Source organism: Pipistrellus kuhlii, unplaced genomic scaffold, assembly GCF_014108245.1.
Source record: "Pipistrellus kuhlii isolate mPipKuh1 unplaced genomic scaffold, mPipKuh1.p scaffold_m20_p_14, whole genome shotgun sequence".
NCBI classification, from domain to species: domain Eukaryota; kingdom Metazoa; phylum Chordata; class Mammalia; order Chiroptera; family Vespertilionidae; genus Pipistrellus; species Pipistrellus kuhlii.
Window position 1 is genome coordinate 39603609 of NW_023425449.1, and position 11383 is coordinate 39614991.

Genomic DNA, 11383 nt, shown 5'->3' on the forward strand with positions numbered 1-11383 from the left:
CTTGCCAAGTCCTCCCCTAGGCTAAGGGGTGGGAAGCATTGATAATGGGTGGGCTGCTCTGGAATCTACACTGGGTGGGTTTGGGTTTTGCTTTTGGGGGATCTTGTGTGTGTACGTGTGGCACATCCCCGGATGAAACCTTCTGTAGACTCCAGCTAATTCCAGGGAGAACCTTGGCAATCAAATACAATAGGTTTCCTCAATGCTCAGCCAATTAATTTACTCCATTTGTCTCTCTGCTTTGCTACTTAATAAGGCCATATCAGCAGTGCAATCTGCAAATCTGAGTTAAACTGCTTCAGGCATCAGTTCCCTGTAAGGAGCCCCAAATGCCTCTTTCTGATGTCCTGGGCAGCCAGCTCTGTCCTCTGGCTTTTCTTGGGTTTGGGGAAAGGTATTTCTTTGTTTCCGTGGAGGTGTGGGTTTTAGGGGAAAGTATCCTGAAGGCAGTTCCGAGAAATAATGGTGAACTTGAAATGATCTCATTTTTCCATAACCGGTTTTGAACATCTAAAGGTCTCGCTACAGATGGAATCTTGCCAGGTCTCACCCATCTCTGGGAAGATGGAAAAAGCCCAGATGAAAATTATAGATAAAGTGTCTAATAGATCAATAGTTTCAACCTTTCCACCCTCCAAGCATTTTAACAACCTCACAGAAGCGATCCAATTGACAGGTATCGTTTTAGCTTTTTCCCTTTTCCCTACCCCCAAGGTGCAAAATAACGAGTTCAGAAGCCAAGAGGTCAGCAGCCGAGGAGACATACTTATACTAAAACTGTCCAGTGCTCACTTGAAATTCAAATGTACCTGGGAATTCTGTGTTTTACCCACTGAAATCATAGCATGGAACTTGGCTCCTGCAACCCTGCTGATGCTTAGTAAATACTATAGAATTGGGGGTACATGTTACTCAAATAAGAACTGAACCAGGTGCAATTCAAACTCAGGTGACCTTCCATGCAAACCACAATCCAAGACTGGCCTTCTCGCTGCATCTGAGGCTGAATCTCAGAACATCCAGCAACTACCCTCTTTCCCCGAAAATAAGACAGAGTCTTATATTAATTTTTTTCTCCCAAAGTTGCGCTAGGTCTTATTTTCGGAGGATGTCTTATTTTCGGGGAAACAGGGTAGTTCTAAACTATTTGGTTAAATGTGATATACCAGGATTTTCCCACAAAAACGCTCAAGCCAGATTTAAAAGGAAAAAAAAAAAAGATTTCTTTCCAAACCTGGACTGTTAAGATTTGCACCGGGAGAAAAAGAAAAAAAGGGGGAAAAAGACAGATCTATGTAGAACAGGACCCATTCGGGCAGTTCCCTGCTGCCAATTTTATGACATCTTTACTTCAACTTCTCCCAGAGGCCCACGCTGAGGAAGCTGTAAAACCCTGGGCAAACACAGCCATTTGCCAAGAGAAAAGCCAGCGGGGGCCCATCTGCGCTTCACAAGGGCTTTGCTTGTCCTGCGTTTGTGTCCCCAGTTTGTGTGTCGCCATTTGCAGAGCGGCCGCTGGCAGAGGCCTCGGCTGGGGGGTGGACATCTTCCTCACAGCAGTCAGGGGGCGTCCTGCAGGGACTCCACACGCCCCCTGGATGGCCACGGCACGGTACTGGCCGTCAGCTACGAAAGGCCACAGGACAAGCAGCTCTCCAAGGCCTGCCCCGTGGATGGTGGCTCCTGGGGGCCCAGCGAAAGGCCTTCCACGGAGCAGGCCCCCGATAAACAGGGAGGAAGTAAACCTCTCTGCTGGCTGGAACCCCAAAGCCAACAAGACAGGAGGGAGAAACCACGGCCACTCTAAAATCCCCACCCAGGGCTGGGCCCACTACCCACATTCCTGGTCTTGTGATAAGTGAGGGAAAATATCGTGACGGGCCTGGGAGCCACAAAAGGTTTCCATGGAACTCAAGAAGTCCCTGTGGCAGTTCTCGTTTCGGGCGGCGCTCCGGAGAGGGATACTGGTAGCAAACGGCGGTGGGGGCGGAGGAGGGGACTGAACAAGGCCCCTATTCTGCCCGGCACAGGTGCCGGTAACAGGACACCCGTCTGAGTGAGACCTGGGTGGGGAATGCAAGGTGTGGTTGGGTGTTTTTTTCTCTCCCGGTCCCATTACATAACCCCAACACACTCTCCGACCTGGTCCAAAGTTCTCCCTGCATCAGGCCCCGTTCAGCTCCTGGCCCGCTGATTCCTGAGCAACAAGGCCGAGAAAAATATTTGATGTTAGCATCCAACTGTTTTTGAACTAAGTTAATTATTAAAAAAGAAGAAAGACAGCCACAGGGTGAGCTGCCCTCAAGTTTGGCCCGAGTCTCCTGTCCTAATAGCTCCCAAACATCACCATATTCTATGTGGGTTCAATTACTTACGTTAAAAAAAAAAAAACAAAAAAAAAATTAACCAATAAAGAAATACAATTATCGAATCAGTATGGTGTACACACCTGAAAGTAATATAGCGTTCTGCGTCAATTATATCTCAATTTAAACAAATATGATGTTTGCAACAGTTATCCTGCATTTTCCAAGGACTTGGATAGGAACTCGGAAAAGATTCCAGGACCTCCTTCATGCAGTCAACATTAGCTAAACATCAGAAGCCAGTCAAGTGACTTTCCACACACACACACACACAGTCACTTCCAAGCTGCTGCTCCCCGAGACACGCAGGCGATGGGGCCGCGCCCCCGGCCACATGAGTCTCCTGCTTCCCCTTTCCCTCCGGGACCGGCTCGCAGCAGACGACTTGATTAATGGGGACGGGCGGAAAGGCAGCCAGTAAGCGATTTTGCACACCACCATTCATTCCTGACCACCGCTGCAGCAGGGTGGGAGAAAGGGGAAAAACACAAGGTTTCCTCTCGACGAGGAATCGATAAGTTATTTAACAGCTGCATCCCGATGGGAGCAGAGTGAGGGCTTCTCCTGCACCCCTCCCCCTGGAAAGGATGACACGCACCCCCTGAGAGCCGAGGACTTAACCAGACGGAGGATCGTTAGAAGGAAGCAGAAAGAATCCTTGGGTGCCTTGGCTGTGGAAGATAGATGGCGAGAGGCCTTGACATGACTCCGTTTGTGTTGTTGTGTTGTTTCTTTCCTCCGAAGAGGAAATCGACTCCCTTCCTGTGCTGCTGTTGTTCATTTTGGAGAATCAAATGCCACTAAAAAAGCCATTTTTCTTATCTTTCCTCACTAAGAAGTCCAACATCACTTCTTAGAAAATGACCTAAATTTTTTCTCAAGGTGGCATTCCGAACGGGTGTCCAACATGTATGCCTGTCCTTCAGAGTAAACAGAACGGGGACGAGAGGCATTATAAACCCATCATGGAGTTCAAAGAGGGGGAAAAGCAGAAAAGCAGGGCATTAGAAAGCCAGCTGATTTCAGTATTGAAAACGGACTCTTACGGCTGGCAGCTTCATGCATATGCATACTCTACATTGCTTATCCTATATGCCCAAATTTCAAAAGTCCCTTCTAAAATACCACAGTAAACTAATTCCTGAAGAAATCTTCTAAGAAGATAACTCCATGAAAATATTCAGCAGCTATCTTACGAATAAACAAGCTTGGAAATCAGAACACCACCACCCCCTCTCTTTTTCCTTATCTCTCTACTCCCCAAAAGTCTGAAATTCTGCAGACCCCAAGGCATGTTGTAGTTGTGTCTTTTAAAAATCTTTGCTGCCAAAACACAAACCAACAAAGACCCTTCAAATAAATACCTTCCCACAGGATGTTGAACAAATGCTACTACATTCAAAGGGAAAGAGCTCAGGAACCACAAACTACAGACCCTGCACCCAAGGGGCATTAAACGAGTCTTTATTTTTAACTGGAATTTCCTGGAGGAAAAGACATGCCAACGTAGCACCCACAAAGCCCCAGAGCCACAGGGCTGCGGGGCGGCCAGGGGGCGGCAGGTGGAGGCAGAGGGGCCCACCCTGGGGCGGGTCACCTACCCAGGGGCTTTGGGCTCAGACCGGTAAACGGGAAGAACCAAGGCTAGATTCTAGATTCAAGAACAAAGAGGGAGGGGAAACTCTAGATGTGAACACTCTGGAACTGCAGTGGGCAGGCCTATGAAGTCCCTGAGCCCTTGTTACTACTACTGGGGGGCTGGAAACACCCATTTCTCTCCCTTAAAAAAAAAAAAACAAAAAACACAAGCAGCCTTACCAACCCATCTCAAACTCTTCCCCTAGTGATCAGAATAGGTGTGTGCCTCAAACCACATCGTGTTTGATTAAAAGGCCTGCACAATTAAGTTAACCAGAAATGCTCCGGGAGCCCATGGCGGCACCAATCTTTGTCTCCAAAGAGCACTTCAATCGAGAACTGTGGGCAAAGGAATGCAAGGGGCTGTCTTTGAACAGGGAATAATCTAATTCCGAGGGGCTGGATTAGAGGCATTCCGGGGCACACGGGACAGCTTTGAAGATAATGCTGCACGGATGTCGATTTCTGACAAAAGGCACAGGCTCCGCGGGAGGATTCCAAAATAGACAGGACCAGGACAGAGGCACCTTGGGGAAGTTCACCCTGCTGCAAGGTGGCAGTTGGCTCTAAAAGGGGGACGTAGCCCGTGACAGCTGGACATTCCTCCCCAAAGCCCATCTCCAAGGCCAAGCCCTGCCCAGACCGTACACTCCATCAGACAAAAGCTCCTCCGCGGGCCCAGGCAGGGCTGAAGGGGGGCTGTGTCCACACCCACTCGCCGCACAGCTTCCAAACCTGCCCACTCCTTTTTGGAAGCCGAGCTTTTCATTAAACCACCTCCCCGGATCTGTTGAGGCAAATTGAGGCTGGGCTGGAGCCAAAGAGAAGCTCCCTGAATACACATGGGGGGAAAGATCCCCCCCACCGCCCCCAATGCCCACCTCCAGCCAGCCAGCCAGCTCCAAAGGCCGATTGTGTTTCCTTTGGAGGAGTAACGGAGGCCCCTGGCCTATCTCCATGCACAGAAAATCCACGTCCCAAGGATCAGGTTATCCCCAGTCCCACCCTTTGCAGGGAAAAGCCAGGGTGTTGTTCTCCACCCCAACACACGCGTGTGCGCGCGCGCACACACAATTTTCACACAGTCCCTCCTGGAGAAAACCCGGAGTCTGTGTGGTGGGTACGTGTGTGTGTTGGGGGGGGGGGAGGGGAGGGTAAGTAACAACAGTTTGTGGGTCCCCAGCTTGCCTTCAGGCAGGGAGCCTCTGCCAGGGAAAGGAGGGGCCCATGCAGGGCTGCTCTGGGAACTTCTGCTCCGCGCCCGGGGAGGGCCCGAGGGAAGGGCACGCACACCCTCACCGGCTCTGAAACAGCCTAATTAATCCCTAATTTGTTCAGATTCCTCCTCCAGGAGAAGGGAAAGGGTGGCTTCCCCTCCAGGCTCAGGCGGGAGCTCCTTTCCGAGGCCCGGCAGCGCCCCCAATCCCGCGCCAGGCGCCCCCTCCCCGTGGTGCCCGGGGAACCAGGTGTCCGCCCAGCACCCAGCCTCTGCGGGTCGCGGGCGCTCCGTCCGGCCAGCCACAGACAATGGGGAACTTGGAGCCGGGGGGCCCTGAGCCCCCCAGGAAAACGAATGGAGGCCGCCCCCCTGGGACAATGAGCAAGGAGAGGGGAGGGCGCATCCAACATCGCCGGGGAAGCCGCCCGCCCGTGACCCAGCAGAGCCCTAAGCGGCGCCGGGCGGAGCAGGTGACCCGGGCCGGGCGCTCCCGCAGGTGGTGGCCGCCGGCCGCCGCGCACACAGACCCGGACCGACCGGGCGGCCGGCCCGGGGCGCAGGCGCAGCGCCGCGGCCAGGTCAGCGCCGCCGCCGCCGCCGCGCCCCCGGCGACCTACCTTCATGTCGCTGATGATGGTCTGGAAGAGGCCTCCGAGCGCGCTGCATTCCTTCTCGATCACAGCCTCCATCTTCCCGGGACGCGCTCGCTGGGCCGCCTGGGCTGGGCTGGGCGCGGGGCCGGACTGGCTCGCCGCGGGAGGACTCTCACCCTCGCAGCCTCTCCTGCAAAGAGGACGGACGAAGCGCCCGGGGTCGCCTGTTCTCCGCCCAAAAAATAAACAACAATAATTTCAAAAAGCCAAACCGCTCCGCAGGGGGCGGGAAGGGGGATGTGCCTACAAGCAACGCCCGGCTCCCGGCCTTAAAAACGCGCGGGGAAGGCTGACCGTCAGACCGCCACGGGTGCCCACGACGGGAACGGCAAAGCCCATCTTGAGGCAGAGAAAACCGCCCGCTGACCCAGGGCCAGCGCCATTTAAAAAAAAAAAAATGCAAGGTTTTCTAAATGAAAAAAGGTTTGGGGGAAATTTGCAAAAAGAAATAATAATAATAATAACAACCGGCCAACAGCAGAGCGGGTGAGCTCGCAGCGCCCGGATCTGTTGCTCGCAGCCGCAGCCGCCGCCTCCTTTTCACTCCCGCGCGCCCGGCCCCGCGCTCGCGCTAGCGCGGCGCCCGCGGACGTCCTGAGGGGCGCGCGCACGCGCACGCGCGCTCGCGGCCGTGCGTCCGCCGCGGGGGGACGGCAGGGCGCGTGCGCGCTCAGGCGGGGCCGGGAGCGCGCGTGCCCGGGAGGCGCGTGGGGGCGCGGGCAGCGGCGAGGCGCCGGCAGGCGGTGCAGCCAGGATTCGAGCCCGGCGGGAGCCTCCTCCTCCTCCTGCTCCGAGCACGCACGGGGCACCTTCGTCTCCCCCGGCCGCCGCCGGCCGCAGCGCGGAGAGGGCGTGTCCGCACGAGGCGAGGGGAACGCCCACCCCACAATGGCTGCGGGCGCCCTGAACGCAGGGTGCACCCGCCCCTCCGCGGGGACTCACGGTGGCCAGCTTTAGCGCGGTGTCCAGCAAATAGGGAGCGCACTCAGTAGGGCGAGAAAACTGCTATTTCTGCTGCTGCGGCTGCTGCTGCTGCTGCTGCTGCTGCTGCTACTTCTGCGGGCTTCTCAGAATAGGCGCGGTCTGTGCTATCAGGACTGCAATGCAAGTCACGACTGCAAACAGCCGAATATGTCATTTAAGGAGAGTTCGGGGCGTGTCCTGCAGCAGCGGGATGCGGAGTTCGATAAAGTTGCAGGAGGCTGGGAAAGTGGATTGATTTGCCATTGCTAAATGGGTGGCAATAGAGCATTATTGCTGACCGCCCGTGGCGTGGACAGTTTGTCGGGCCCAACTGAGGTCCATGGTGTGGGTATATCTGCAGAGAGCCCTGTTTCACCTGGAAAGAGAGCGAAAGTGCCCAACTTGACTGGGGAGCTGGTGGTTCATTTTCGCAGCTCCACCGCCTAGCTGCAGAGATCTCATTAAGATCAGCATCACATAGACAAGGAGGAAGGGAGGTCAAGGAGGTAGCTTTTGAAAGACCTTGAAACAAAAGCACCAAACTCTGGGCTGTTCCCTTGACCAGTGGCAGCACCAAACACACAAAAGGAAATTACAAAAGAAACCATATGCAACATGTCATGGTCTATTTCAGACGCGGTGATAGGAAAAGTTCTAGCTTTGAAAAACTGGGAGAGTCCAAGAGAAGCATAGATCTGCCTGTCACAGCTCAGAAGATCATTCTCCCCAGGGCCACTCTGCACAGCTCTTAACCACAGCCCTCTCTGTCCACCTCTCTCCCCAAAATCATAGGAAGGAGGTCTCTTCTGGAATGAACTGCTCTCGTTTGGATGCGTAGGTCTCATCTTCACTTGCCATTAACAGCGCTGACACATAGTTTGTTCTTAATCATTATCGTTATTATGACTTTACTACTATAAATATTGTAGTGATCAAAATCACCGCTTTTAGAGCCAGATTGCCTGGGTTCGATCTAAAGGAATGGGCTTGGTCCATACTAACGGGGCCTCAGTTTCCTCATCTGTAAATGGGGATGAAGATAGCATCTATGTCACAGGGCTGTCCTGAGTTTCACCTGGACATGTAAAGCTTTTAAAGCAGTTCCTGGCACATAGTAAACACGCACAATAAATTTCATCAACAGAAAGAGATTCGCAATGGCCAAGATGTGGAAACAACCTAAATGTTCATGGCGGATGAATGGATGAAGTGTGGTGTGTACATACAATGGGTTATTATTAGCCTTCAAACGGAAGGAAACTCTGCAGTCTGCAACAGCACGGATGGACCCTGGGGGCATTATGCTAAGAGAAATAAGCCAGTCACAGGACAAGTCCTGCGTGATCCCACTTCTATGAAGTATCTAATAAAATAGGCAAACACAGAGAATCAGAGAGAAGAGAGGTGGCTGCCAGCCGGGTGGGGCGGGTTCTAATCCATGGGCATGAAGTCTCAATTATGAAAGACAAGTTCTAGAAGTCTACTGCACCAACACATACTTACACTTAACCAGTCTGTATTACATCCTTTGAGATGTGTTAAGAGGGCAGATCTCATGTTGTGCTCTTCCCACAATCCAATAAATGTTTTAAAAGAAGAAGGAAGGGAGGAGGGACCAAGTCAAGGCTCATTCCAGCCCTGGCCCCAGAGGGCACCTGGGAAGCCTAAACGGTTGGTGTGCTGTTCCTCTGACTTTGCTGTGGCCTTCTGTGTACATTGTAGGGTTGTATGTGAGTTATATCTCACCCTCACCACAGCCTTAGGGAGGCTGTCCTACTAGCCTCCATGTCACTATTGGAAAGTGGCCGGCAGGACTTCAGCCTCAGCTTTCTGATGCCAGGCCTGAGGGCTCGCTTCCACCCAGCCTCCAGCCCTCCTGGACTACGGGGCTCAGCCCACACACAGGACACCAAGTTCGTCTTTCTTGCCACACACCCGAATTCAAACGCCCTCAACACGGAACCTTAGTAGTGTTCCAAAAGCACACCCCTCTCTCTATTTTTAATCCTCACCAGAGGATATTTTTCCATTGATTTTTTTAGAGAGAGTGGAAGAGAGAAGGAAAGACAGAGAGAAACATCGATGTGAAAGAAGCACATTGTTGCCTCCTGCACGTGTCCTGGCCAGGGCCCGGGCTAGGGAGGAGCCTGCAAATGAGGTGCATGACCAGAATTGAACCTGGGACTCTTCGGTCCACAGGCCGACACCATCCACTGAGCCAAACCGGCTAAGGCTAGCACACCCTCTTGTCTCCTTTCCCACAGGCCTCCACTGGCCTCGGGACTGAGAAGCGGGCCCCTGTCTTTCAAGAGAAAGGCTCTCCTTGAGGGGGAGCCTGAGGACGGTCCACCAGGCAGCAAAGGCTCGGAGCTGGAACACCACCAGGCATTTTTAATAAGTCTGTGGCCAAGCTGGTGAACGGCGGGATTTTGAGCAAAAAACTGACAAGGTCAGATTTGCACCCCTATGTTACCTTCTTTCCCTGTAGTTGAGCCTCCCCCTGATTTTCTCCTGGCTTTGGAACACCCAGCATTCACTGTGCAGTCTTCAAGACCCAATTAATGCATCATTCCTCCCAGAAACTTTTGCTTTTTGTTTTTAATGGCTCCTAGAAGGAGGAGCCCAAAGGAAGGGATCTCTACCAGAATGAATTTCAACCCCAGTGATCCTGGGAAGGAGAGATCGGGAGGCAAGGATACCTTCCCAAAGCAGCTCCCCACACCCTCCTCCCCCAGGAAAGGTGGTCAGGATGCTCTCCCTCTCCCACCCCTGCCATCTCCTCCAGCTGTGACCTCCAGCAGGCTGTCTGAGCTCCCCACCAGCTTCTGTTTCTGTGGGGTTCCTACTGATGGGCTGCTCCCAGGGTTGAAATGGATGTCAGATGCATGTCTACAGCAATGCTGCCCTCATGATCCCCCTCGTTCCGAGAAGTGATTCTCAGCCCAGGCTGGCCGAGGGCTCTGCCTGGTTCCCAGACGTGGCAGCAATTGGAATCCCCTGTGAGGATTTTAAATCACTCCCACCGGGCTCCACTCCCAGGGAGACCGATCCAGGTGTCTGGGCTGTGCCCTGGGCATCGAGACTTTCCAAAGCTTTCCAGATGGTTCCAATAGGCAGCAAATTTATAAATCCGACCCATATACAATTAGAGTGGAATCTCTGAGGACTGGGCACCAGACTTTTTAAATGGACCATACATATTTTATTCCATCCTCATCTTAGAGGGATGGAGGATGTGTGTGTGTGTGTGTGTGTGTGTGTGTGTGTGTGTTATTATTATTTGTTTTACAAAAATGGGATCACATACACATACGTTTTGGATCTTGCTATTAACACTTCCTGTTAACACATCTTGCTATCAATGGTTTCTGTAAAAAATCCCTCCAGGTCCATTAATATTATCCTAACACATTCTATTTCTTCTTTTAATTTTTAAATTTTGACGCAACCATGATGTATAGAAACACTGCAGGAGGAGGGCAGAGGTTTCTCAGGTACCCTTCATTAGGTCTCCCAAATGTTAACCCATTAGGACATTTGCTTCATGCTTGGGGATGCTTTTAAAACTCCACAGCTGTCTTTAATGTGAGGCCCCGGGGTTGCTATGAGACTTAGATGCTGTTTGTGACACTCCTGAGCCTAGTGAGGGGCTTTGCATTGGAGGCAGCTGTGGGAGGTAGGCTCTGTTCAGCCGGTGGTGCTCAGTGGTTGAGCTTTGACCTATGAACCAGGAAGTTATGCTCGATTCCCATTTAGGGCACATGTCCCAGTGTGGGCCGTGCAGGGGGCAGCTGATCAATGATTCTCTCTCATCATTGATGTTTTTCTCTCTCTCCCTCTCCCTTCCTCTATGAAATATATATATATATTTATTTATTTTTTAAAAGAGGGTAGGCTTAGGGTCAGGCTACCTAGGTTTGATTTCTGGCTTCTTCACTTCCAAACCTTCTGTGCCTCCGTTTCTTCATCTGTAAAGGGGATAATACCGTGTTTCCCCGAAAATAAGACCTAGCGCATGGAAAGATAAGACATCTTTCCATGCGCTATAGAAGTGCTAACTACACAGTAGAAGTGGTAACATAAGGTCTGAATGGGATTACTATTACACAGTAGGATTCAATAAACCGTAGCTATTAATATGTATTGATCATTATCATGGCTCATCTATAAAAAAAATTGCTTTAAGCTTGCTCTATAAGTAAAATTCTTTATGAGCCTAGAGCCACTCAATCTCTTAGAAAGTCTGAGGAGTTGTCAGTATATAAAGCATCACAAGTTTAGAAACAGAATCCCCCTTTGAGCATGAAACTAGCAAGAGTCAAGAAATACCGTCTGCACAGTGACTCACTGTCAGAGATGTTAGACATGTTTGTGGATGGTGGCCAAGGAAACACCCAGCTGTAGCCTCAGAGTGTGAATGTGACCTTGGTCAGGAAACTCATGAAATAAGGTGTTTCCTTATTAACTGACTAACGGCCCGGTGCATGAAATTTGTGCATTGGGTGGGGTTCCCCTTCAGCCCAGCTTGCACCCTCTCTAATTGG

The 11383-nt window shown here is 51.8% G+C and overlaps 1 protein-coding gene across 23 annotated transcripts in view; it reads right to left on the reverse strand.

Moving 5' to 3' along the window:
- Positions 1-6981, reverse strand: part of MTSS1 (MTSS I-BAR domain containing 1) — a 125670-nt gene extending 118689 nt beyond the window's left edge. For 5 of the 23 annotated variants that reach the window (XM_045581519.1, XM_036437226.2, XM_036437218.2 and 2 more), the window contains exon 1: positions 5841-6978. In XM_045581519.1, coding sequence (XP_045437475.1) covers positions 5841-5912 — 72 coding nt within the window. In that variant the 5' untranslated portion in view covers positions 5913-6978. Of the gene's footprint in view, positions 1-5840 lie in introns of all 23 variants that reach the window. The other 18 variants (XM_045581518.1, XM_036437228.2, XM_036437225.2 and 15 more) reach the window with 7 other exon arrangements.
- Between the last annotated feature and the right edge of the window lie 4402 nt (positions 6982-11383).